The sequence below is a fragment of the Meles meles genome, chromosome 21 (assembly GCF_922984935.1).
Source record: "Meles meles chromosome 21, mMelMel3.1 paternal haplotype, whole genome shotgun sequence".
Taxonomy (NCBI): Eukaryota; Metazoa; Chordata; class Mammalia; order Carnivora; family Mustelidae; genus Meles; species Meles meles.
Genome location: NC_060086.1, coordinates 2,238,060 through 2,265,701, shown reverse-complemented (window position 1 = coordinate 2,265,701; position 27,642 = coordinate 2,238,060). Strand labels below are relative to the sequence as shown.

General features: G+C 50.7%; 1 protein-coding gene across 1 annotated transcript in view; it reads right to left on the bottom strand.

The window, feature by feature from the left end:
• CALN1 (calneuron 1) overlaps positions 1–27,642 on the bottom strand; it is a 408,758-nt gene that overhangs the window by 349,273 nt on the left and 31,843 nt on the right. The window contains exon 2 of the mRNA XM_045994177.1: positions 19,050–19,174. Within this exon, the coding sequence (XP_045850133.1) occupies positions 19,050–19,167 (118 nt within the window). The 5' untranslated portion in view covers positions 19,168–19,174. The remainder of the gene's footprint in view (positions 1–19,049; positions 19,175–27,642) is intronic.

Sequence of the window (27,642 nt, the reverse complement as noted above, 5' to 3'; positions counted from 1 at the left end):
CCAGGATGTGGGTGCGCCTTCCTCTGAATCCTGCAGCTTATTTTATGTAGTACTTGGGGCACTGAGTGGGTTAAACTCGTACGGATTCCCCGCGGTGGAGATTTTCTGTACATGGACCATCAGCGTCAATATCCTGGTTGTCATATCATAGGATAAGTTTGCAAGACGTTACCGCTGGCGGAGACTGCATAAAGGGCATAGAGGACGTTTCTGTTCTACTTACCACAGTCGCCTCGGAAGCCATCTTACAAGAAGAAAATTGCCAAGAGTTAAAATTTATTTAACACCCACTTTTGCCACACCCACCTACGAAATTTTACCTTGAAAACCTCATTCCCTCCCTGAACTCCAGACCTGATTACCCAACAGCCTCTTCAAAATCTCCACGTGGCGTCAAATAAGCATCTCAGAGTTACGTTCAGTGCTGAGCCCCTGGGATTTTCTCTCTCTAAATGAGTCTCTATTCCTCCGGTGGATCTGGACAAAAATCTCGAGGTCATCCTGGACTCCTCTCTCTCTCTATTAATCAGTAGGCTACACACCCAACATGAAGCCCAACATGGGGCTTGAACTCACGACCCTGAGATCAAGACCTGAGCTGAGATCAAGAGTCAGAGGCTTAACCCACGGAGCCACCCAGGCGGCCCAGCCCCCCTTTTAGACTCCATACCCACCCGTCGGCAAACCTTGGTAAATCCACCTTCAAAATAGATCAGAATCCGACCTCTTCTCCCCCCTCCATGGCAACAAGCCCGGTCCCTGGCTGCCATCATCTCTCATCTAGATTAATACAGCAGCCTTCATCCCACCTCTGACGCGTCCAATCCCCTTTTCCTGCTACTTTGACGTTCTATGATTCATCATCATCCAAGACTCAACGTCTTCCGCACTGAGAGCAGACGCTCCACGAGGTTGAGGAACCCTTCTGTCGGGCTCGCCGCAGCAACGAGGAGCTCAGAACGGTGCCTGAGACGTCAGGAGGCACCCGTAAGTATTCGTTGAATGAATGAATGATGCTATGCCTTTGGTATTAAGAGAAAACTCGGAGGTCAACATTTCTGTCTCATTCTTACAAGGGGCAACACTGAAGCTCGGAGAAGGTCATGAGCTCCAACAAGCTTTGCAACCGCTAAGGCCAATGGTCCCTGATTCTGAGCCACCTTCCCTCCTGCCCTGCTCTGCCTGGCATTAGTCCCTTGGGCGGGCGCTGAGGGGCAGGGTCCGCGTCTGATGGATGGCTTTGACTTTCAGCGTCTGGAGACAGCGTCTGGGTGCTGCAGAGACGCCATGAACACCAGCAGAACGAGTGCAACTTTTCGTGTCTGTATTAACGTGTAATGAACAATCTTGGTCATTCCATGTTACACGTGTGCATCAGCCCCACAAAACGGGTACCTTTCTTTTCACAACTTTCTTCGGTGAGGCAGGGCGTGACTCCGAAATAATGGCCCCCATTTCACAGGGGGACAAACTGAGGTTTCACTCCTCTTTGAGGCTCTGCCCACTGAGCCTCCCTGCCTGAGGGCAGACTGGAACGACCAATCCTCCTGGCACCCAGGGAGCTTCTGGGCTGTGTCCTTTCCTCCCAGCACACTGTGCCCTGCAGAACCTCACGAGGGGGTTTTTCTGACAGGGTTTCCTTAGCCCGCCACTGGACAATCCTCTAGCTATCTTCTCCACAGATGCCCTGGGTTTTGTGGGGGGGGGGGGTGCACGTGTGTGTTTGTTCTTGGGGGGTTGTTTTGTTTTGTTTTGCTTTGTTTTTTTGCTCAGAATTTGCTCAGGGTGGATCAGATTTGGGAAGAAGGCAAAGAGCTCGACGGTGAGAGTGTACTTTTGTCTCTGCCTGGGAATTTATTAAGGCCACGAAGGTACAGCGTGATGTATGAGTCCCCTGACCTGGTCTGTTGTCTGCCGTCCCCACTCATCAGCCTCCCAAGTGACTTGTAGCAATCGTGCGCTCACACACACTGAGTCACTTTCTCTATAAAGACAAATGTGTTCTGCCAGGAGTGGGCAATGCTTTAGAAGTGAAAAACATATTCTAATCAAAAACTATCCTCTGAGGCTCAAAGGAAAACACTTCCCTTTCATAGGTTTGGTTTTTTTGTTGTTGTTTTTTGTTTTTTGTTGGTTTTTTTGTTTTGTTTTGTTTTGTTTTATTTTTTTTAAAGATTTTATTTATTTATTTGACAGAGAGAGATCACAAGTAGGCAGAGAGGCAGGCAGAGAGAGAGGAGGAAGCAGGCTCCCTGCGGAGCAGAGAGCCCGATGCGGGGCTTGATCCCAGGACCCTGAGATCATGACCTGAGCCGAAGGCAGCGGCTTAATCCACTGAGCCACCCAGGCGCCCCTGTTTTGTTTTGTTTTTGAAGAAAGGACAGAGTCTGCTTCTGAGCTCACAGTGGTAACAGGTGCCCCCAAGAAAACCTGAAGGCATTTGCATCAGCCCAAGACGCCTGATCTCACTTAAATAAATGTTCTTCAAAGAGAGACATACACTGAACAGATGGGGGTAAATTTCAAGATTGAACAACTGTGGGGACACTCTTACTGTCGCATTCGAAGGTGGGCTTTATCGCCTCTGGATATCCAACAAGACATCCCATCTTGAGGAAGTCTTAATCACTGGCAAACCTGGCCCTGGTCACACCGGAGAAAATAAACTTATGGCCCAGGAACCCAGACATCATCCTCATTTCCAGTGCCCCCGCCCGTGGAGCTTCTCTCCTAGGGCAGGTCCACGTGCTTCTGCGGTTCAGAGAAAGGAAGGAGAGAAGAGTGGAATCAGGGGAGAGCAACTCTGTGCAGTAACGATGACGACGATGAACGATGGTGACGTGTCCTAGCGGGTGTCCTGACACCAAACCGATACTCAGTTCATGCCTCTCCCCAGCCCAGGAACATCAGCAAGATGTTGTTGACTAAGCTCATGAACACCATGATGGCTTATGCTCTGGTCTGAGGAGTTCCGGAGGCTCTACAGAGAAGGTTCTGGGACAAACCCAGAACCAGAACAAGCTCTCGGCACCCTGCCCAGCCCACACAGACACAGTCGCTCACTCACATACACATGCAAACACAGACACACACCATCACACACACATACAAACACACAGTCATATAAACATATGGACCCAACTACACACAATCACACAAACCTACAAACACAGTCATACACACACACACACACACACTGAGAAAGACAGAAAGGTGACCAGATGCCAGATTCACGGATCTAGTTTTGTTCTTTCTCTTTAAAACATCCATCAACTCCTTTATAATTGGCCAGACAAGAGAAAGCGAAAAGAAATTCCGTCTTTCCATCTGCTCTCACTCCTCCCTCTAGAGGGCCAGGCCGCGAGACCGCCACCAGCCCTCCCAGAGCCCTGTGCCAAGCGCCGGCATCATGATCCCGCCACGGGCTCCTCCCAGGAGCGGGGCACTGATACACCCCATTTTATGGATGAGGACACTGAGAGCTGGAAGTGTTTAAAACTTGCCCAAGGGCACAGAGATGCTAAATGACATATCCAGGCTTTGAACGGATTTCAGTCTCCCTCCAGAGTCTCTGGGATTTGCCACTCCAGGCAACAAGTCAAGTTCTCTGGCCTTGGCCTGGCGGTTGCCTGGGGCCGTCCTCATTAGAGGCAGGTGAGCTTGGACGTAACACAGTCTGTCGGCGCATGTGGCTGAGAAAACTACAGTGCATTTCTGGGATACCCTGAAAAAAGAACTGGTGTGGCCAAGAGCCAGACTGAACTTCTTGGAAAATCTAAGACAGCTAAGAGGTTTAGGCAAGTTTCTGACTCAAACGAAGTTAGGAAAGAGAGGGGCGCTGTCAACCAATAAAGCAAATGAACTGAGCACAAACAGGGGACATGTTTTTAAACTCCCTTCTCATAGAGGACGTTGGCTTTCGAGAGTATGAAGGACAGCTAGGGACCTGAACAAGGCAGGCAAAGCACAGTCAATGGCTATAAAGAGGGAAAAGTGGGGCCTCCCAATGCTCTTGGCCACCAGCGACCAATCGAAGCAACGACTGGCGGCCTCCAGGTTCCACCTTGGGCTCGCTTCCCTTTATCCATAACTAAAGATTCCAAAATCTCTATCTCCTGGCTAAATATTCTAAACCCCAAAATTCATTATTCAAGGACCCACTGGCCATCTCCCGTGGGATGAGTCTCAGTTCTCATGATCTTCCTCCCACCCCATTCCAACTCCTCTGTCCTTGGCCGCGGTGACCAGCAGCACCTAACTAATGGTGTAGTTAGGTAGCTGGGCACCTAACTCTTCCTTCCTGCCCACCCTGCCCACACACACCAAGACCTCGTATGGTGAAGACCGTGGACCATGGTAGTTTACACAGGGTATGGGCTTTGGGGCCAGAGAAAACAGAGCATGAACTCAGTCCACCGATCAATAGTTGTGTGACCTTGAGCAAACACGGATCCCTCACACTAATCTCCCTCGTGTGTGTAACAGCGACGAGAACGCCTCCCGGAACGTTATACTGCTGCACGTGAACATGGCCACACACACGGCCAAGTGTCTGCACTGCTCAGTTCCCTCCCACCTACTGCACTTGCTGAGTGCACGTGCCCGCTGTGTCTCCCCGACTGAGAATGGGCTCCTGGGGGTACCCCAGCCTCTAGACCCGCTCCCAGCCAAGCCCATTCTCCGCATCACGACCGACAAAGAGCATCTCACCAGCCCTCACTGATACACCAAGTCCAATCTTCCCACCGGACGCAAAAGAAAACTGAAACCTTGATGCTGTGATGGGTAAGAAAGGTCAGTTCATGGGATGCCTGGGTGGCTCAGTGAGTTAAGCCTCTGCCTTCAGCTCAGGTCATGATCTCAGGGTCCTGGGATCGAGTCCCACATCGGGCTCTCTGCTCAGCGGGAAGCCTGCTTCTCCCTCTCCTGCTCCCCCTGCTTGTGTTCTCTCTCACTCTCTCTGTCAAATAGATAAATAAAATCTTTAAAAAGAAGAGGAAGAAGGAAGAGAAGAAGGAAAAAAAAGAAGGAGGAGGAGGAAAGGTCTGGTTCCGAAGGTGGAGATTAGCAATTGCTCTAACCATTTTGCTGACTCCTTTTAAGAACACAACATAAGTTGTGGATCTTCTCCCCAGAAAAAAACCACGACTCACAAACACACCAAATGCTCAGAAGCCCTAGAAGACACACAGACCCCAGGTTCAAAGCCGAGCTAAAATCACTCTTTGGCCTGGCTGTTAGCAACGTCGTAGCTCTTCATAAATCTGTCCTCTAGGCTCACCTCGGTCCCCGAGGATTCAAAATTTGAAAACGACACATTTCTTAATTTGCACATTCAGGGTCTCCAAAATCTGGCGCGAGAACCCAGCAGTCGGCTCAAGGCACTTTTCCCAGAAACGGATGTCACCTCTGGAGATTCGCAAAGAGAGGAGTATAAAATCATGATCGATCCCACACTCGAAACTCTCAGAAGTGTCTTCGGCCTCCGTAGGTGCTGGCGAAGGACTTGCACGCGGCCGTCTGCGGAGAGGCCTCTGGGAGGTGTGAGAAGTACTGAGCTCTCAGGTTTGTCCTCACGACCCCTGTTCCCCTCCTCTCCTCACCTGAGTGCCAGACGGCGGAGAGACTAAGCTCTCTCAAGACACCTACAAATTGCTTAGGGGCATCAGACCAAGAACTTTAGGACCCGTCCTCCCTGCCATGCGTCTGTGCAGAAATGCTACATCGTCACCCAGGTCTCCAAAGTGTAAAAAACCAGCACAGCCCCGCCAGTTGGCACCAGCCTGGGGACTGTTCCCACACCCGAGCCTGGAAATGGTGGTCCCCTCCCTAGACCAGCGTTACTGCGGGCTCCTGGGGCCATTTACTTCAGCAGCTTTACGGGGAATAATAATTCTTCTTTTCTATCCCCACGAAACTTGAGTGTCACAAACCAACCATTAATACTGCCGTTGAGGTTCCAAGTTTGGAAGAAAGATTAGAACAAACATGGTCTTGAGTTGGAACCAGACAAGGGTAGGGGAGCCCTGCGGGAGTACGGGGGAGACAGCAAAGGGAACGTGGCACAACAGCGATGCTAATGTCCACGGGAGCTACACCCAAAGAGGCGGGGGGCTGGGGTCTTCCATTTCCAGAAACCATCACTCGTCCTGTACAACGGCCCCTTCCGAGAGGAAGGAATGAAAATCTGCTTTCCGATATTGCGGGCAACCCCCTCTCCCCAAGGGGAGTGAGTTCTGGTCACGGGGCCATGATTTCAGGCTCCCCATCTCTTATCAACACCTCCCCTCCAACCCTCCGAGCAAGAATTGTGGGATACATCCATTTATATTAAAAGGAAATTTATGTCATGTTCGCTCCTGATCCTTGAAGGCATCACAGTGAGGACTTGAAAAGCCTGAACTTTCAGCCATCCACAGATGTTTCTCACATCAAAGCCCAGACCTTATAGGATCTGGTTCCATCTGTCGGGACCACCCAAGGTTTTGAAGCTATTGTCATTAGGTACCTTTTCCTCTCCTTCCTTTGACAATGTAGACCCTTACCTCTGTAGCAAAGAGGACAGGGTCTTTGAAAGATGAAGAGCTGAGGTTGGGAACAGGAAAGGTGTCCCTAGGGGCTTCGAGCTAAGACACAGAAAATCATGATGGGATGGCCAGACACTCCCACATTCACACCCTGAATTGCACAGGATTCAGGCTAGTGGTTTGCTTTTCCCTCTAAGGCGCCAACTCGCCCCGACACGGGAGTGATCATCCTGCGGGTGTGTCTTGTCAACATCATCACCGTCAGCACCATCATCGCCGTCGTCACAACAGCGACAATTACTATCCTTTCTCGTCATTGGGCACTTACCCCATGTCACATCCACACAACAGTAACTCACTCTGCACGTTCTACCCCATATTATCATGAGAAGGTACATGCTATCAGCCATGTGGTACAAGTGGTAAAACCAAAACTTGGGGAGCACTGAAGTGAGCCATCAGATGTCACGCATCGTCAGCCGTGTTCACTGCCATATATTTCATCCCAAATCCGCTCCTATTACAGAACGAATACTCAGGAACCAGTAGTTCACTGAGGAACAAGCTTCTCTTATGAGAAGATCTGGAGTCCATTCATTCAACAAGCATCTCTGAGTGATCACTGTGCGCCCAGACTTCCACTGTGTGCTCGTAGGGATGACCGGGATGGACATGTCCGCTGCCCTCAACACTGACAAACCCACCCAAAGTCAATGTCCTCCCATTCTAAAATTCTAAAAGAAGAAGGGAGAAAGGGGATAGAGCTAGCAGGGCTCTAGGGTCTCTGCCATCCAGCCCACCCTGCTAGCTCTATCCCCTTTCTCCCTTCTTCTTTTAGAATTTCAGCACATGAATCAGAAATACAGCCTATATATATATATAGCCTATATATATATATATGTATGTATTAGGAAAGGGACAAATCTCCAGTGCTCTAAACTACATTCCTCAAACCTCGTCCTTACCAACAACACTTCCTCCTCCAAAACAGTAAGCGGGAGATACCTAAAAGTAAGATTATATGTAAAACACTAATTTAGAAATTGGAAAACAGGTTTCGAGCCTACATTACTCATCTGTGGTCACCCGGCTGCTCATTCTGGGGATTTAGGTTCAGCTCTGAGTGACAGAAAAACGAGAGAGAAGTTGATTTGTCTTCACTCCTCCACTCTCAGGCAGCCAGGCTCCCTCCAGCTCAGCATTCCGTCACCCAAGGGTGAAACTCTGTCTTCCTGGGGCCTGATGATGACGTTCCCATTCCGATAATAAGAAGGGAGAAAGGGGAAAGAAGAGGCATCGTGCGTCAAAGTTGCCCAATGTCACTTCTGCTAACATCTCTTTGGCCAGAATTTACCAATATGGCCACATCTAGCTCTCAAAGAAGACTAAGGGATATAGTCTTTAATCTAGCATCCGTGTGTCCTGCTAAAAATTCTGTTATTAGGAAGAAATGACATTGGAGAGGAGCTAACCATCTGTGTTGCATAAGAACCCCAGATCTGAGGAACTTCACAGACCCTACTCCATCAAGAACAGGTGGGCTTTAATTCCTCTTTTTATAGCAATGACCATTGGGTCCTCTCGTCTTCACTGCCAAGGAAACTGTTGAGTGTAATTTTAGAACTTTCTTTAACATTTCATTAGCTTTCAGTTCAACAGCTAGAAACCATCTCCAAGCTAATTTATATGGTCTTTGGCGATTTTAAAATACACCTGCTAATTTTTTGATACTCCTTCCTTCGAAAGATGGAGGCTAACTCCACTTACCCTAAGTGTAGACTGTCCATAGTGACTCACTTCTAATGAATATATGTGGCAGAGTGACAATAAGTAACATCGAGACAAGGTCATAACATGATCCCTTGTTCTAGCAAAAGCCAAATCCCATGTTTTGAAGTCACTCAAGGAGTCCTACAGAGAAGACATCATGGAAGCAATGGAGGGAGGCGTCCAGCCAAGAGCCTTGTGAAAGAGCTTGAGATTGGATTCTCCAGCCCCAGTCAAGCCTTCAGATGACGACAGTCCTCACTGCAACCGTTTGAAAGCCATCAGGCCAGACCATACCTGGATTTCTGATCCCAGAAATGTTTCTTGTTTCAAATCAGTTTTTGGAGTATGTGTTACACAGCAAGAGAATAATTCAGGTCTCAATGTAAATTTAGTGTTCTTTTGGCTTGAAAATTCGAGAAAGTAGAAATGACCATCTTGGTAGTGAAAATGTGTATTTTAAATAGCTGTGATTTAAAATCAGCACCTGATTTTAAATGATCTGGAGCTGTGCTTAGATGAGATGGTCTGGATGCCACTGTGAAGAGGGAAGACCAGAGAGCCGTCCCTGGGATAACCCATTGCTAATATCACATCCCCGAGCACTCCCAGGAAGCAGCTGAACCTGCTGTTACCCAATTACCTCCAGAAGAAAGAGCTCGGTATCAACAGAGCCAGCCTCAAAATGATGAGTTCTGACAAACTCTCTCCAGCATCCAGATGGATAATGCTGAGCAATTCTACTGGACAGGTCAACTTACTTAGTTATCTGGGGAAGCGCTGTGGGGCTCAGTCACCTTACTCGATGTGTTGGGACGCATTTCCGTTAGGCGTGAAAGATCCCACAGAAACAGCATCCAGGTTATTTTATGATAGACATGGACGGCTGCTAAACCCTGTTCCCCAAATAGCTCACGTCAAGGTCAAGGTTGATGATGCCAGCTCCTGAACTTTCAGATCAAGACATCACCTCTGCCTGCCATCACAAAGACTAGGACTAGGAACCAGAGAAACACGTTCTGGAGGGGGTTCACAGAATCAGCTGGGGGGAAGATTTTGTATACCACAATCTGTCCTTGTGTCTCTGCATCTGGAGAGTCTAAAATTAGCTGCTCGTCCTTCATGGAGAATCACCACCATCCTAAGTCACTATTACTAAAGGAAATAGGTAAAAATCGATTGATCAATCGATCGATCCTCAGAAATTCGAGGGTGAAAAAAATCTCTAAAATAATACAAAATACTGGTATATCGGGTATTTTTCTTATGAGCCAAAGGGCTCCTATTTAAAATTAGATGAGGGGCGCCTGGGTGGCTCAGTGGGTTAAGCCTCTGCCTTTGGCTCAGGTCATGATCTCAGGGTCTTGGGATCGAGCCCCGCATCGGGCTCTCTGCTCGGCAAGGAGCCTGCTTCCTCCTCTCTCTCTCTGCCTGCCTCTCTGCCTACTTGTGATCTCTGTCAAATAAGTAAATAAAATCTTTTAAAAAATAAAATAAAATGAGATGAGAGGTCTCTTCTTCCAACTGGGCCCTTCAAGGCTGTCACTGGAACAAGGTATAGGGTTACCTCCCTGCCCCAACCCGCTGAAAGCTTGGAGCTAAATTCACACTCATTCACAGTAACTGCATCAGTTTAAGGGGCTGTCATGGTTTTTTTCTTCCTCTTTGTATGTGGATTTTTATTTTCTATTTCCGTCCTGACAGCCTTTGCAGTTTGTTTCTCCATTTATCATATGATGTCTCGATCACATTTGGAAGCAGGCAGCATATAAATCACAAATGAATAAAGTGAAAGTGGCAGGGTCGGGACTTGGGTTTCTGTCTTGGCCACGGCTATCAAAATGCATTTTCGGAACAAGAGGCAGGAAACTCTAAGAAGACTTAAGCCAACGTCCCTTTAAGGAGAGGGCCCTTGGAAGCGGCTGTCATCCGAGAAATCCCTCCTTGGCTCTGCTGACAGAGCTTCGTGGCTCTTTCCCTCTCCAGGCTCAAAGGCGGGTCAGGCCTCCAGGAGGAAGGCACGGAGATAGATAAAAGGACCCAGGTTGTAAAGCTGATTCCCAGCTCCGAGCAGAGCTGTGTATGCGGCACGCCCACTCTCGCTGGATGCTGTGGTTCTTTGTGTAGGCTTTCTCACCTCCCCTGGAGAAGAGAACTTGGAGCCATCAGCCTTCTCAGATAAGAGTTGCGAGTTTCTCTTCTCCTGACAGTCATGTCTCTGCCTCCTGAAAACCTCTCTTGGAAAGCCTGTAGAGGCAAGTGTCTCCAAAAAGGCAAATTAGGGTGTGCCTCTTGGATTTTTAAATCAACCAGCAGAACTAGAGGAGGAAAGGAAAACAAAGAAGAAGGAAGGGAGGGATGGGGGTGTTCTTTACAAGAAAATGAAGGATGGCCTGGATGGGTGGAGGTGGGGAGGGGTCCTTCGGAGCCCACCGCCCAGGACCCGGCCCGCTTCGAGCAGGAAATCATGCCCATCGCCAGCCTTTTCTGGGCTGCACTGCACCTCTGCTCTCGGTGAGCAGCACACTGGGCTCACACAGAGCTTTAAAAATATCTCTCCACCCACTGAAAGTTTGATTAATCAGGCAAGTTCTCACCCATGTGTCACAGAGGTGGCAGTGATATACAGGATAGTGACATGAGGGTGCGGGGAAGGCACAAAGGGTCTCATCTAGCAGAGAGGAGGACTCATGGCATCAAAGTTAAGAGCATGGGCTCCGAAGCCTGCTGACAATCGGCATCCCAGTTCTAACACACACTCGTTAGCAACCTGGGACAACATTCTTCTATACCGCAACCTTCCGCCTTTGCAAAAACGGAGTTAATCATAATACCTTCGTTCCAGGGTTATTGCAAGGACTAAAGGTGTTGATTCATCTACAGCATTCTGAACACAGAGGAAGCAATCGAGAAACTTGGGCTGTGATGATTGTGCTGATGGTGACGACGCAATGCTGAAACTTAGAAGATGGGTCCCAGTAGACAGAAGCAGCTAGAACAAAGGCAGAGAAGCAGGAGAGATCCTGAGGCGGTAGAGAACGATCTGGAAGGAAAGCAGGGAGTGAAAGCAGACAAAAAGGAAGGGCGCAGGCCACACACGACTTCCTCTGCTTTGTTCCAGCGTGTCCCTCGGGCTCACCCAGCTGTAGGCTATGGAGAGCCACTTTAGAATTATAAACAAAAATGAACTATCATGGGCGCCTGGGTGGCTCAGTGGGTTAAGCCGCTGCCTTCGGCTCAGGTCATGATCTCAGGGTCCTGGGATCGAGTCCCACATCGGGCTCTCTGCTCGGCGGGGAGCCTGCTTCCCTCTCTCTCTCTCTGCCTGCCTCTCTGCCTACTTGTGATCTCCTGTCTCTCGCTGTCAAATAAATAAATAAAAATAAAAAAAAAATCTTTAAAAAAAAAAAAATGAACTATCAAAGGGTCAAGTGCTATGTTGGTTGAAAATTACTTTCAACCGGTTCAGATAGAAAAAGTAAAATAAAATTATTTTACTACTAAGGGACTTCTGTGCAACAAAGTAACTGGTATAAGAACAATCCTCCCCTCTGAGTACAGCACAACAAAGTATCAAAAGCAACTATTTTCAGGCTGTAGACAATGGGCAGCACATGACTCCAAGGGCAGGGAGAAGGGAAACTGACCCGGTGAGCCTGGCCTTGACCCTAGCTCTCTGCCTGGAGACAATTTCCCACACGCTCCTGAATCCGGGTCGCTGAAGGAACTAGAGCCATGTGGGGTAAGGCGGCAGAAAGAAGGAAAGTGCAGAGTGAAGGCTCCAGAAGGCTGCATGTGGGTTTCCTGGGAACATCTGGCCAGAGGCTGGACTACCCCTGGGTAAACTGAGATTAAACCAGACTCACCAGAAAGCAGCTGCTCCGAGGCTGAAGAGAAAAGAGATCCTAGAATTGAAGCCGTCCTATGTGTCTGAAAGACCTCATTAACACCCCAGGTGGACGCCGAGACACTGGAAGGACCTCATCGTGACAGTAAGGAAACTACTCCAAAGGTCCCCTTGAGATCCACATGATCAAAACCTAAAACCAAGCCCTGAGAAGACCCACAAGGAAGACAGAGTTTGGAGAGTCCCTGCCCAGTTAGAGGGGCTTGGGGGACACCTGGGGACTTCCACAGCTCTGCCGTAACAAAGCATAAAAACCAAACCTACACAACTGGAAGCAGTCAGCTAGTCATTGAGCAGGCCGCTGGAGCAAAACGCGCACTCTTCAGAGAAAGATAACAGAACACAGAGTCTTCAGAGCACAGCACCCTCAGTGGTCAGCGGACAGTCAAATATTAATAGCACACAAAGGAACAGGAAAGTTTTAATATACTAAAAAAAAGGGGGGGGGCAGTAAAACCAACCCCAAGATGCCTAGAGCCTAGGTGTTGGATTTAAGTACATAAAGACTTTAAAGAGCTATTATAAATATAGGAAAATATGTCCAAATAATTAAAGAAAAATATTGTTTCAAAGAGTAAGCAGATGCATATTTCAACAGAAGAATGGAAACTATAAAAAAGAGCCTAATTAAAATTCTCGAACTAAAAAAAATTAGATGCATGCCTCTGTGTGTGTGTGTGTGTGTGTGTGTGTGTTGGAAAAAAAGGGAAACAGAAAGAAAGCAAATATTTTAATATTAACAATTAGAGGAAGGTACATGGCATTTCACTGTGCTTTTCCAACCTCTGTGGATTTGAAAATTTTTTAAAGATGAAAGAAATATTGAAAATATATACTCATGTATTAGTAGGCCAAGAAGAAAATAGTTTTAAGCAGTGGACTAAGCTAATCAAGTGTGTATCTGAGAAGCATCCCTCCAGCAAAATGGACCAGGACTGATCCATGAGTGAAATCGTAGATGAGGCACAAAGAGATCAACTCCAGGGGATGGCAGCCAGGGCGTGGGGACCTGGCCCAAGACAATGGCAATGTGGTCAGAGAGGAAGAAACAGTTCCAAGATAAGTTGAGAGAAGTCGAGATCGGCGAGACTTTGCCAATTATATGTGGGGAGTGAGCAGAAAAAGAGGAACCAAAGAGGACTCCCAAACTACTGCTGTGCCTGACTGGGTACATCATGTGAGGTAACTTCCTGAGGAAAATTCCAGAGGAGAGGCAGTTTCAGAGAAAAAAGAAAATCCATTCAGCTCTGGGTCTTTGGAGCTTAAAGAACTTGGGAGAGATCTACACAGGACCTGAGGCAGCAGATCTAAAATTCAGGAGGGAGGCGGGGATTGAAGATACGTATCTCCAGGCGGGATGTCCATGGAGACAACAACAAAAAACCACCCCAGGACACAACAGTGTGTGAGCAGTGGGCGGAAGAGGAGGCACACACAAGGGAACAGTGGGAATGACGAAGAGGTAGAAAAGAGGGAGGAGAACCAGCTAGTGACATGGACACCAAAGCAGGGACAAACTCCAAAACCAAGCATGTGAGCACACTGCCAGATGCCGCAGAAAGTCCAGGACAAACACTGATTTCTCCAAAAAACAGAGTCCACTGGGTTATGTAAGCAAGGGGTCATTTAGGAAACCGTGCTGTGCTGATGCACTGATTCTAGAATAATCTAAAGCAAGTCAACCAACTACTGAAACGGGGCTTTGCGATAGAAGGGTGGTGGACTCATATATCTATTCCCAAAGCTCAAATTAAAATGCCCCCAGAAATGCACCTATGAGCAGCTCACCAGAAACAGCAATTTTGAGATGCACATACAAGTCAAAGTTTGAGGAGAATTTTCACAATTGGCAACACCAATGAAACTGGACAGACATAATTTCCACACGCCTGGGAACTGTGGTGGTACTTTGGGCAGGCAGATACTGACTCAACACCATTGTTTGCCCCTGCCAGGGACCCAGAAGCTAACTGACCCGCAAATCAAGCTGTCACTCCCTATCTCATAGCAAGTTCTCCAAGCCAATTCAAACCCAGCCCAGCTGTATCCCTTTTCTAAGCTCCTTTAGGGAACCTGCTCTCTGGGAGCAACCAGAGCCATGGGTGCTGTGTCCCATCCCGGATTACTCCCCAGCAAGATGAGAACCAGGGGGTTCCTGGGTCACTGAATGCTGCCTACGCCTAGTCTGGGAACAGGACAAGAGCAAGAGAAGGGAAAACAAAGGACTGACGGAATTCTGTGGCACAGGGAGCAAACCCAACAGCAGGGGCCATCAAGATCTCCCCTCCACTCAGCAGCCATGGACTAGACGAGTGTCTTCTAGAAATGGGACCCTGTAGCCGGGGGTGACAAAGGGGAAATTATCACGGGCCCAAGATAAAGCAAAGACAGAACACAGAAGCTAAAGAGTCTTTAAGAACCCCGTGTGCCCACAGATTCTGGGTCCGCAAAGAACTCTATTGAGTCACAAACCAGAGCAGAACAAGGCAAAAGGGACCATAGAAAAACACCTTCTAATGCAAAATAAAGGAGCATCAGCTACAAGACTCGGGGGAAAAGGCTTTCTATATGTGTACCTATACACATTATGACAAGAAACAGAGGAGATGCTCATAAATTGTGTCCAAGGTGGCCTCCGTAAAGCAAAGAGTTGGGAGAGAATAAAAACAATATGGCGCCAGAGCCGTGCGGAAACCGCATCCTAAGACTTAGCCCAACAGAGAGGGGCACGGTGAGACTATATCCTATTAGCTGCAAACTGAAAACAACCCAAACACCCACTGAGAAAGAGCACAGATAAATGAATGGTGGCGTGCTTACCCATGACGGGATCCTGTCCACTAATGAAAATGGGTACACTTCGGCTACCCTCAATGGCATGGCCGAGTCTCACAAACATGTTAAGGAAAAAAGGCTGAGAACCAAGGAATAGATATGGCGTGACCCCCCCCCCCCAATCTCACCCCCCACCGCGAGCTGAAGGGAAACACAAACACCATGAAACAGTGAGAGTGAGCCGGGGTGGGTGGTCGTCTCTGAGGCAGAGGCCCTGGGAAGGGCCTTGGGGTGCTGCCGGGGGCTGGTAACACGACCGTCCTTAACCTGGATGGTGGTTACGTGAGTGTTCACACTCAAGAATGTTACTAACTGTGCATGAATACTTTTCCATATGCTCTTTTGACCAAAAAGTATTTTATTTTTTTTAATATTTTATTTATTTGACAGAGAGAAATCACAATTAGGCAGAGAGGCAGGCAGAGAGAGAGGAGGAAGCAGGCTCCCTGCTGAGCAGAGAGCCCAATGCGGGGCTCGATCCCAGGACCCCGGGATCATGACCTGAGCCGAAGGCAGAAGCTTTAACCCACTGAGCCATCCAGGCGCCCCGACCGAAAAGTGTTTTAAAAAGGAAGGAAGACTACTGAAATAAAACCAGGCTTCCAAGAAACCGAAATGTTCATCCATAATGAAAATATGCTCTAAAGGCAGTAATAAAAAAAAAAAAAAGTTAAAATGACTGTAGTCCCAGGAAATCAACGATGTTGGAGGCAAACTCGAGATGATGGGAGAAGAGAACGTGATGAGAGAACGATGGGAGAAGAGACACGTGATGCGGAAAACAGAATGAAAACATGGGGTGAGCAGGGAAGGCATGACAAGCCCACACGCGCACGTTTCACAGAGGGATCCTGTGAGGACAGCGTAGACATAACAGAGGGGGGAAGACTAGATTACATCCTCACAGCCCCAGACTGGAGACCCACATATCCGTCCTTCACGGGACGGATGCAGAGACTGGACATTCACGCTGTGTATGAGTGAAAACGGATGAACCTGAGACGGGGGCAAATTTAACAATTACGATAACATCACACCATGACTCAACAGAGCATTAAGAAAACGGCCTTTACACAATTACAATTCGCACGTCCAGTAAGACTCCACACGATGCACTCTTCAAAGTACAAGATCCTGCCAATAAAGGTTGTAGATAAAGAAACTCTCGGGGCAGACTGCAGATCCCCCGGGGAACAGACAGGGAACACGATGTTTCTTTATTTCTTCCTCCACCCAGAAAGCATCTGGGTAAATGCTCCTGTAATGAGTGACGCACAGGAATAGACAAATGAATAAAAATGAATGAATGAATGAATGAATGAATGAGTGTCTCCACCAATTCACCCCTGTTGAGCTTGTCGGGAGCTTTCTGACGCTCATCTGGCCAACTCAGTGCCGCTCTGCATAATTTCCTCCTGGGCTGCGTTGGAAGAGAAGAAACAGAGGCTTCCCCGAATAGTGTCAGCCAGAGCCAGCCTGCGTCGTGAGTGGCTCTTTCCACGCCTGTTCTGGGAGGGCAACGGCTCATGCACTGGATAAGCGTGGCCTTTCCACAGAAGGAAAGGGGCATTTACCCCTGGAGATTAACACTAGCTGGGGGCAGGGGGCGGGGATCCGTCCATGTGACCGTCCGCACGTGGGGGCCGCAGCCAGCGGGGAGTGGGTGTGGTGAGGAAAGACAGTGCCCAGCTAACGGGCTCTGATGTCCCTCAGCATCCGACACATGGACCCCCTGTCCCACACCACGAGTCGTCTGAGGACAGATGAGTGGCCGCGAGGGGTAGGGCCTCCGGGCTCAGCTTGTCCCAGAGAACAGCAAACGGGCAAGGCCTCGGACGCTCGCCTGTACCGAGCACAACCTGTGGCTGGTTTGCAGACCCTGCCTGCCTGCTCTGAACCCAGCGGCCACGCATGGCCCTGCCAGAGCCCCAGGATGCGCATCATAGAGCGTGAGCAGTCAGAACTCAGGGTTCACCTTGGTCCAAAGTAAGTAAATAGAAGGAATCTTCCATAGGAAAATGAATGGCCTGTCTCTGAGCTGAGAGCCTGGATCACCCTCCCTAAGGGCACACGGCGTCTTCAGCCGCGGCTCCGGCCGGATCGTCCGGCCGGACTGCACGAATGACCGTGCAGGGCCCCCAGGGCTCAGCCGGCCCACCGAGGCGTGAGGGCTGTGGAGTTTCCCCCGCTCCTCTCCCGCCCACTGACAAGGCACCTTTCGGCCCTGCTCGGCAGGTCACCCACGTCCACGGACGGAGGTTCCGCCGGGCACCCCAGGGGGGTCAAAATCCAGCCAGTGGCACACCCTGGCCGGAGCCCAGATTTCACAGAGAAAAACGCCATCTCTTGGTTATTCATGCCCAGGCTGAGAGTGGACAGGGAGGGAAAGGGAAAGCCAGGATCTGGGAAAGCCGCGGGTGATCTCTGAACTTCCTGGGTTAGTAACGTCAGCCTCTTCCAGAGTTTTCCTAACTGGGGACTTGCTGGCCCATCCTCATGGCCTCTGCTCGGCGAGGTTTTTAGTCCCTCCTGCCAGTGACAAAGCCCAGGGACCTACTCAGGGAAACACAAGTGCAAACCCACCCCCAAATCAATGCACCACTTCCCTGATCCTTCCTAGGAGTAGGACCCCCCGGGGTGCTGGGGGCCTGGGCTCCATCCCACACACCCACAGAGCTGCAGTCTTCCTGACGGTCACCTCCCTTTGGAGGCAGACAGCGCTCTACCACCTGCTTCGGGTCCTGCGTCTGAATGTCCTCTGGCCAGCGGAAGGCCAGGAGATCCGAGGGTCCGGCTCTCCTCTCCTGTCACCAGCCTCTGTCCGGACTGCCGTGAGCACCTGCAGGCCCCAAGGGGCCAGGCTCTGCCGCTTGGCTCCTGCTTCTCCCGCCCCAGGCCTCCCCTGTGGACCCTGTCCTCCAGCCTCTGGGGCTCTCCCGCTGGCACCTGTGAACAAGCCAGTCTTCTAGGTAAGCAAGCCAGCCCGACAGGACCAGGAAAAGCTACCAGACGACCCCATCCCCCACTTCCCTCAAGTCCTGCCGACTCGGCAGCAGGAGTGGTTTCTCCGGCCCAGAGCTGACTTTCCCCACCTTCTTCTTGGGCGTAACGGCCCCGCGGCCCCCACCCGTGCACAGAGACCGCACGCTGTCAGACCATCCCCTTGAAAGCAAGTGTGTGGGCCGTCCGGGGGAACTCTGACTTCTCCGTTTTAGAAAAGCCAATTTCGGCGTCAGGCGTTCGCATGGTGTCACAAGGAGCACAGCGTTCCAGGACACTAGGGAAAACGGCTTCTGGCTGGAGCTCCGCAGATGGGGCACCCAGCAACCATCTGGCTGAGTCAACCTAATTCTCTATCCCAGAAGAAAAAAATCCCTTCGTCCTCGTTTTAATGTGATTGTTTAATCAGGGGCTTGGCTGACCAGTGAGGCTAGAGCAGGGCAGTGTCCCGGGAGGAACACAGCCACGGTGTGCCCAGGTTTGTTCTCATCCCTACCCCTGCCCCGCACACCAGGGCCACGCTGTGTGGCAAAGGAACAGAGGCAATTAAAATAATTGCTGGCCATTCCCAACTAGACGCGGCTTCCAGATGCTTCCGATCTGGGCAGGATTCGGAGCACCGTGGCCCCACGTCAAGACCGGGGCTTTCCAGCCCTTGTCTCCCCAACAGCTGGGCCCCACAGAAATGACAGTGCGGAAACAGGACACGCCGCGGGTGATCAAGACTCCATCAACCGGAAAACACATTTTGGGAGTTGAAGGCCATCCCCAAGGTCAGTTTACAAAGAAACCAGAATATCCACCAGAGGGTTTTCAGGCTAGCAGCTCCGTCCCGCACAAAGTCGTACAAAGCCGTCACTGGGGCGGAATCTGTCTCTGAGCTCCTTCCCATCCCACCAGACTTAGACTGGGCTGCGACAGGTGGCCAGCGCCTGGCGCTTTCCTTTCCAAGCGACAGCAGCCTCCAATGCCCCCCAGGGGCGGCTGGTCTCCCCGACAGGGCGGCCTCTTACCGTCCAGTTCCTCCACGGAGATGTTCGCGAGCTGCTCGCTGTCGCTGCCGGCGGAGAGAGAGCGGTTGAGGTAATTCCCCTTGTACAGCAGGCCGGCGGTCACGTGGTGGAAAGGCATCTTTTCCCTGTGCACAAGAGAAGCGGGAGTGGGGAGAGAAAGAGATCATCGTTCATTCCTTCTTTCCTTCCTCAGAGGGCCACCCTGGTTTCCAGGCGGCCCTGTCCTTTTTAACATAACTATCCCACTTCTAGAGGAAAAGGCAGAGAATGCAGGGTCCTCGAGGTCTGAACCGTCCCCGAGATGATCTCAGGTTCTAGCACTTTCTTTGTTTTACACTTCGCTGCATTTTTGCCGATTTCATCATGAATCTCGCAGACTGTGGGACCCCACGTCACCCGCCAGGCCTTTCCAGGGGAAAAGGAATCCTCTCTGCCCCTTTCTCTGGCCCGACAAACTCTTTTGTCCGTACTCATCGGGAATGCACATCCCAGGAACGTCGGGCTCCCCAGGGACCGGGCGTCCCAGCTGTGATCGTGCGGCGATGCAACTGGTCCACTCTTTCCAGGGAAAGCAAATGATCCACTCACACAGCCCTCGAACCAGGCAGGAAGTGGCAGGCACTATGTAAATGCACGGACGGCCTTCTGCACCTCGGGGAAGCGGTCCCCAGGCCTGGCCGGGGTTCAGACACCTGCTGCCAACAAGGCTTCGAAGCACACCCTCAGAGACGCTCACCGCCGACTGCAAAGGCGGGTGGCACCTCCGGGGTCCCAGAGCAAAGCAGCTCCCAGCAGCCACCCGGAGAATCAAAGCATCCCTGAGGCCAGACCAGCAAACCCTCCAGACACAGCATCCCTGCCCAGCACCAGCCCTCGAGCTTAGGAGTTCCCACAGGGCCAGGCAGGCTAAGGCAAGAGGGAGAAAAGAGAGTTGGTAAGGACGTGGGAAGAACAAGCGCAGAAGACTCAGGCCGGGCGGTTCGAGAGCTGGGCTGCTTCCGAGCAGAGAGCACGACTCTCCTGGGCACGTCAGCAAACGTGTTCCGCTTCCCCGTCTCCCAAGGGGGCTAAGCGGACAGACCAAGCTGTGCGTGGATCGAGGGAATAGGCAGGAGGTACGGGACATCAATTATAGGCTGGGGGGGGGAAGAAAACCTCCTAACAGAGCTCAGGAAGGAGAACTGGGCAGCGCCAGAAGGGGTAATCTCCCCGTCACCGGGGGCATTCGAGCAGAGGTGAGGGCCTCCCTGCCAGGGTTCTGTGGGAGAGAACGACCCTTGAGCACTCTCCTGCCACGCTCCTCATTCCCCAGAAGTCACCTGTAGAGCACTGTTTCTTATTCAAGTTTGCATCTGTAGGGAGGGAGGGGGGAGCCGAAGGGCCCTCGGGGCACGGCCAAGTGACAAGGTGTAAATCACAGGAAGACAGCCGGTCCCTGAGGATGACCGTTCAGGACACCCACCCCTCGCTGTCCCTCCAAACACACTCATGACAACGGTCCTAATCCTGGGATGCTGGAGTCGAGGGCACCGAGGGGGTGGGGCGGCGGGGGGAGGCCCTGCCTTCTTTTCCCTGGAACAGCACGAGTGACAAGCCCCGCAGGACCGCCTGGCCTCTGTCCCTCTAACCTAGTACCCACCGGCATGTCCCTCCTTGGATGGGAGCCGCTGATGTGTAAACCGACCCGCGAGGCTCCCCAACGTGCCTGATCCGGAACGCGAGCCCGTCGTGGAGGACCCAGTTCTGGAGCCTCCCGGGCGCTCGTGGGACCGCGCGGCCTCAGCCACGCCCTGACGTTTCCACCGGACGTCACAGTCTCATTTCAATCTCGAGATGTCTAAAGTGATTAATTACCTTCCTAAAACATCGGCCGCACTGCCTGACGTCTCTGTCAAAGGTGCTGTCCACTCATCAGGACAACTGGGACGTCCCTCACGAAGGTTCTGGGCCCCAAAAGTAAAACAGACGCGTGGCCGAGGCAGGAGCCATCCGCTGGGCTCCAAACCGCACTTGCCCCTCCGCGGCGAACGAGACGGACATCGACGGGCCCGTCACAAACCCACGATGTCCGTTACGCGGCACGTCGGCGCCGATCAGTGACACGAGGAATGTCCTGGGCTAATTACGTCAGACTCAGTCTTCCCGGCTGCACCAATCTTTGCACGTCAAATAGAACACGAGAATCTGTCTGTCTCTGGACAAACAGCTCAATTACCATCTCGTCTTTTCGCCGACTTCATTTCAGGACAAAAGTGTTTCAGAGTGAGACTTGGGTGTAGGAGTCAGGACGGCCTCCCCTCCCCGGGGCCGGTCCCGATCTGGGGGGTCAGTGCTGTTTGTTCAGAACACGGGGGGAGGCTTCCTGTGTGGCTTGGGCTTCCCTCCCAGCACCGGCCACAGGATCCTGTTGGCCTCATCGGCTGTTCTTTCAAACACTGTTTCAGTCCTACAAACTGGGGAGACACTCATTTCACCACCTGGGGAGAAGCCCCCCGCCCCCCCTCCGCCCCAGGAGGTCAGCCCGCGGGCAGAAAGCGTCCCCGTCCTGGTCGCGGCTCTTCATGCCAGTTTCTCCTCCCGTTTCACAACCACCTTCCCTTGCCAACCTCTCACCCGGGGGTCTGACGCTCCCAAGGCGCCCCACGAATTTTTACGGCCGTGGTAACAAGGTTATACTTGATGGAACATATCCAAGCCACAGCCCCGTTCAGCCACCGAGTAAACGTCCAGGATTCTGCGGAGAAAACCGGCCGCCACTGAGTCCCCCTAGACATAGCTGCATAATGTGCTCCTGGACAAGGCCGCCGACCAAATCAGCGCATTCAGTCTGCACCAAACGCCTCCGTCTAGTGGGAAAGGAAGTGTGCAAGAGAAACACACGTATGGACAAACGAAGTCTCATTCAAGAAAGGGGAGAACAGGGGCATCTGGGTGGCTCAGTGGGTTGAACCTCTGCCTTCGGCTCAGGTCAGGTCATGATCTCAGGGTCCTGGGATCGAGTCCCACATCGGGCTCCCTGCGCAGTGGGGTGTCTGCTTCTCCCTCTCGCTCTGTGATCTCTCACTTTCTCTCTCTCTCAAATAAATAAAATCTTTAAAAAAAAAAGTTTAAAAAAAAGAATTTTATTTATTTATGTGACAGAAAGCATGAGCAGGCAGAGGGGGGCAGAGGGCAGAGATAGAGGGAAAAGCAGACTCCCCCCTAGGGTGCAGAGCCTGGCCTGGGGCTCGATGCCAGGACTCCCGGATTATGACCTGAGCCAAAGTCAGATATGTGATCGACTGAGCCCCTCAAGTGCCCCAGAACACACTGGGTCATTAAGAGGAGGTCAGTGAGGACCTGGCAGAGGGCACAGGGCACCACGGTGCTGAGGGAGCTGGTGTCTGAGCAGCGGAGCCCAGGGGTCCCAGGGCCACATCTGTCAGCAGGCAGCTCGCTCCCTCCGGAGGAAGGAGCTCTTTGCACGGAAAGCACCAGAATTGAAGAGGAGTCTGTGTCCGGACACCAGGGAGGCCGGCTTCATGGTCACCTCAAGGACCACATATCAAAAGTCTGAAACAAAAGCGTGTGGGTGGGGGGCGGGGGGGGGGGGGAATTGTGAAACAGATGAAGGAGATTGAGAGTACACATGCCTTTTTTTAAATTTTTTTTTGAGAGAGAGCGAGAGCATGGGTCCGGTGGGGGCATGGAAGGGGCAGAGGGAGAGGAGAGAATCTTAAAGCAGGTTCCACACTGAGCCCGACGTGGGGCTCAATCCTGAGATCACGGCCTGAGCCAGAAAGGAACCAGCTGGGCCACCCGACGCCCCAGGAGCACACCTTATCGTGGGGAGCACCGAGGGCCATGGACGGTTGTTGAATCGCGGACGCCGGAAACCAAAAACACCATATGCTGACTATATCAGAAATCACACTCAAGATAATACACAGATGAACAATGAACAAAGAACGAAAGGGGCGGCTCCCATTCTTAGGGTCAGGGAACGGGTCCCCGGCAGAGTCATAAAAAAAGCAGCTGCTCATCGTTGTCGTGATGATGACCCTCCTGACGCTTCATTTCCCGTCTGCTCCACTGGGCCACCCGGTGACCCGTATTTACTTAAACATGTAACATCCGAATCAGAATCCAGGGGAAAGCCAATGCCCCCCCAAGGTGGGTGGGTCCCATCCGGGCCCCAGGAGGCCGGAAGAGAACAAAGAAGCCGAGGGAGAATTCCTCCTCTGGCCTGGCCGCTAGGCGGGGACCCGGTCTTCTCAGGCCTTCGGACTCAGACTCGGCCTGGAGTTCGCGCCCTTGGCTCTTGCGGGTCCCCAGCTTCCAGCCGCAGGTCCTGGGACCTCTCAGCCTCCCTAACAGTGGGAGCCAATCCCTTACAATAAGTCTCTTTCTTCATGTCCTAGTGGTTACCTGTCTCTAGAGAACCCAGACTAATATACCTTCCTTTTTCTTTTGTCGACAAGAGCTAGGACTCAGGCACACTGCTGCAGGCTGACGCTATTATTCTGGACAGACATCGACCCAAAATGTCCTTCTGCTGGGCCTCTAAACAATGCTCCTCCAAGTGTGGTCCATGGACCACAGCCAGGGAACCTGCTTTCGGCTGGTCTACAGTGAGATAAGGACAGGATGTGAAAGAAGCATGGAAAGTTTTACGGCAGTTCATAGCGTTGTCCCAACGCCCATGCGTGTGACCAGCTGACTTCATGCTTCAACTAATCCTTCCCCCAAAACAGTTGAAAGTCCTTCATTTCAGTTGTGTACATTTCTGGTCATCGAATGCAAAGAGAGGGGGGAATAAAATCTAGAGAAATGCATTTTAACCTGTGTCTGAAACTTTCTCAAATAACTTAAGGTTTTCTAAAAGTCTTCAATGGACTTTGGAAAGGAGGTACAAGACCGTGGTAAAAGCGTGTCCTCTCCGCAGGAACCCAGAGCCCGCCTAGAATCTACGGCAGACTTCACGGAGGTTCCCGTCCTCTAATCGGCAGACAGGAGAGAGAGCGGCAAAGTCGAACTTGCATCGAAGAGAGCCTAGCCAGCCCCAAAATTCCCCTAAAAATACCTGTGAAGGCACACCAAAGTAATGACGCTCCCCATAGCACCAAGGCCATGGTGTGGCATGTTTCCCGAAAGTCAGCACCGTTAGGATCAGAATGACAACCCACGGCACACCCACGTCTTGAACTGAGAGACCAAAGAACAAAGTCTGATGCTAAACGGGGAATATTTTTTATCTACCCCTATTCTTTCCTATCTGAATGGCCAACCACGACCTCAGGCTCTCCCCTTCAGACTCTGTGGGATGCGCTTTGGAAAAGCAGCCGGTCAAACCCCCACTGTCCTTCGGACCCCTTCCACCGGGAGCTCAGGGATCACCTGAGTCGGGAAAATCCTCGAGGCACCAGTGTGGGTGAGAAGGACCCTAGAAGCGAAGACCTCCGTGTACTCTGGTTGTTCAGGTCTTACTTTCCATTAGGAAGAACTTCAGACCGTCTCAAACCCCCCAGAAAGGTGCGCCTCCTCCTCGTAGTCCAAGAGTGAAGTTATGGGGAGACATGGAGAGCCCACCTTCCCCCAGCAAAGATGCCACGCAGGAACACTCACCAGACACACGCCAGGTATTTATTTGCCCAAGCTCTTGAACGATGACGGTGCTCCCTTGTGAAGCTCCTGCAGGGGCAGGCCGGCGGGCACCAGCTCACACCAGCAGGAGTGAGTAAGAAGAACACACCAGCGTGGGGGGCTACAGAAGTTCCGCAACATTCGAGAAGGAAGCATTTGCAAGAGCAAAGAACAGGCGGTTGACAGTGAAGACGATACGGGCAGGAAAACTGTGTAGGTTCCTGCTCGTGTCCTTGCAAACGGGAACGCAGGTGTGTGCGTGACACGAGGACGCAGATCCAGTAGGAACCACCACGGGAAGGCGTGGAGGCACCACATCAAGACGACAAGGCGGGGTGCTGAGACCTTGCAAAGCAAAGAAGGAACCCCCCAAAATACCAGCACAGAAACCTACATCCATGGCAGTGGGCGCACTTCCAGCAAGCAGAAAACTCAGCAAATGCCAGAATGCATGCACGGACCCCCTGCGGGGATCGAATACACGCTAACATTTTACCTTATTTGGTGCAGATTTTTCTTTCACAGAAATAATACAGGACATTGATATTTCTCCAATGTGAAATGCACCCTCCCCGTTCTTGCTTTAAATGTTCCTACATTGGGGGATAACTGTATAGAATGTATTTGAGTATTGCTGTGTATATCTTTAAAGGTCCATAAATAATGTTACATCACACGATGCTGCTACAACTTGCACACTTCACTCTGTATGAATTTTTAGGGATTTATCCAAATCCATGCACATACACCTGATTTATTTTTAAGGGCTCCATAGTTTTCCACTGTATAAATATATTGCAATTTATATATTCTTTATCTAGGGGACATAAAAGCAGGCAGTAACGGGTGTGCCTTGTTGGCTCGGTCAGAAGAGCTGCGACGCTTGATCTCAGGGTCATTAAATTCAAGCCCCACATTCCGTTTAGAGATTTAAATAAATAAAGCTTAAAAAAAAAAAAAACATGCGGGGTCCCGGGATGGCACAGTTGGTTAAGGGTGGCACGTCTTGGTTTCAGCCCAGGTCCTGATCTCAAGGTGCTGAGATCAAGCCCCAGGTGAGGCTCAGAGTTTGCTTGAGATTCTCTGCTCTTCTAAAATAAATAAATAAATCCTTTTTTTTATTACTTTTTAAAAAGAGTTTATTTATCTGAGAGAGAGCGAAAAAACACAAGCAGAGGGAGCAGCAGAGGGAGAGGGAGAAGCAGGCTCCCCACTGAGCAGGGAGCCCCTTGGGGCACTCGATCCCTGAACCCTGGGATCATGACCTGAGCTGAAGGCAGACGCTTCACTAACTGAGCCACCAAGGTGTCCCGTAAATAAATCCTTTTCAAAAAGTGTGCTACCAAGAATATCGTCATGAGTGTCTCTTTGTGTATATTCGTAGGTATTTCTCCAGGCTACACCTCAATAAAATATTACAGTTTTGCCAAACTGCTCTCCGAAGTGGCAGAATTCATTTTCTATGAATTCTACGAATTCTACAAAACAAATGACCCCTGAAGTCAGAGGCTTGGAACAGGACGTAGTTACTATCTCACACGTTCCCTGGGTCAGGAATCAAGAGTCGCATGGCTGGGTGGTTCCGGCTCAGATCTCTGAGTTTGCAGTCGAGACACCGACCGGTGCTACCCCCATCAGAAAGCGTCACGCAGTCTGGAGAATCCACTTCCAAAATGGCTCCAACAGCTCTTCAAGGAAGTTCTCACATCCTTGTGGTCCCTGCCATAGGGCTGCTCAAGTGCGCTTAAAACAGGAGAGCTGGCTCCCCGCCAACAAGTGATCCAAGAGGCAGGAGGGAGATTTGACGACTTGGTCTTGGAAATCACACGCCATCACTTTCACCATATTCAGTTCTCTAGAAGCAAGGAGCTAAGTGCAGCCCACACTCACGCAGTGTGTTGAGTAGGCTGGAATTAAAATAAAAATTCTGACGTCTTGATTTACAGTATTTTCCCATTTCCATGGTGTAAATACTCCTACAACGAATGGCCAGCTCCCAGCTGTCAACATGAGGTCACTGAACGTGGGCTTGGGAAGAGATGCACCATGGAACACCAGCACAGCACTCCCAGTATGTCCACACACCCCGTTTCCACAGACGTCACCGAGTTAACCACAGATCACAGATAACGGAGTCACAGGATTAGGAAGTGATGGGGTTTTGGTATTTACTACCTTTGTTTTTTTAAATAGAATTAACTGTCAGTGGATTCTTCATTTAAGAATGCAAGTTTGCGTTTCATTTATCATTCACTTAAGAATGGCTGCGTGTAATAACAGGCTCATGAAATGCCTGGAAATTTAACACATGCCTTTCACAAGCTGGTATGGGTTGGCTCCAGCATGACACGGGATGAAAACCTTCTTCCTGACCACTTCTGGTTGTTTCTACAGGAAAGAAAAGGCAACAGAAACATGACGTTTCCTTGCAGCAATATTCCACTGTCCACTCACAGCTTCCCGTCTGTGACGAAGAGGTCGTGGAGATGGTGGCAGGAGTCGCAACAGTTCCTACGTCCTTGGATCACAGCTTCAGGAGTCCACTCTCCAGCTTTGCGGGAGGGCAAGAGGAAGTTTGAGGAACAGGAAAGCTATTCCAATGGCAGTCTTGGTGGTAGTAACTCTCTAGAAGGTCGATTCTGAGTTATTCTGGGAGTCATTCTGGACACCCACCTAAAATCCAGTCCTTCAGCCCTTGGACAAGTTGAAAACAGCAAATCCCCTGTATTCAATCCCTTCCTTTTTAACATACCCAGAGCAGTTACTGGTCTTCGAACTAAATCCTAACAGTTACATTATTGTATCTTCTGCATTTCTTAAATTCTTCTTTTTTTAAATTTTCATATTTTTATCTCTGAGTATCTTATAAATAATTTCCTCAAATTAAATCTCAAAAGCTTGAAATTAAATTCCCCAATTCTTTTTTTAGTTGTAGCTTCACTCGTACCCCAACATTCATAGCAGCAATGTC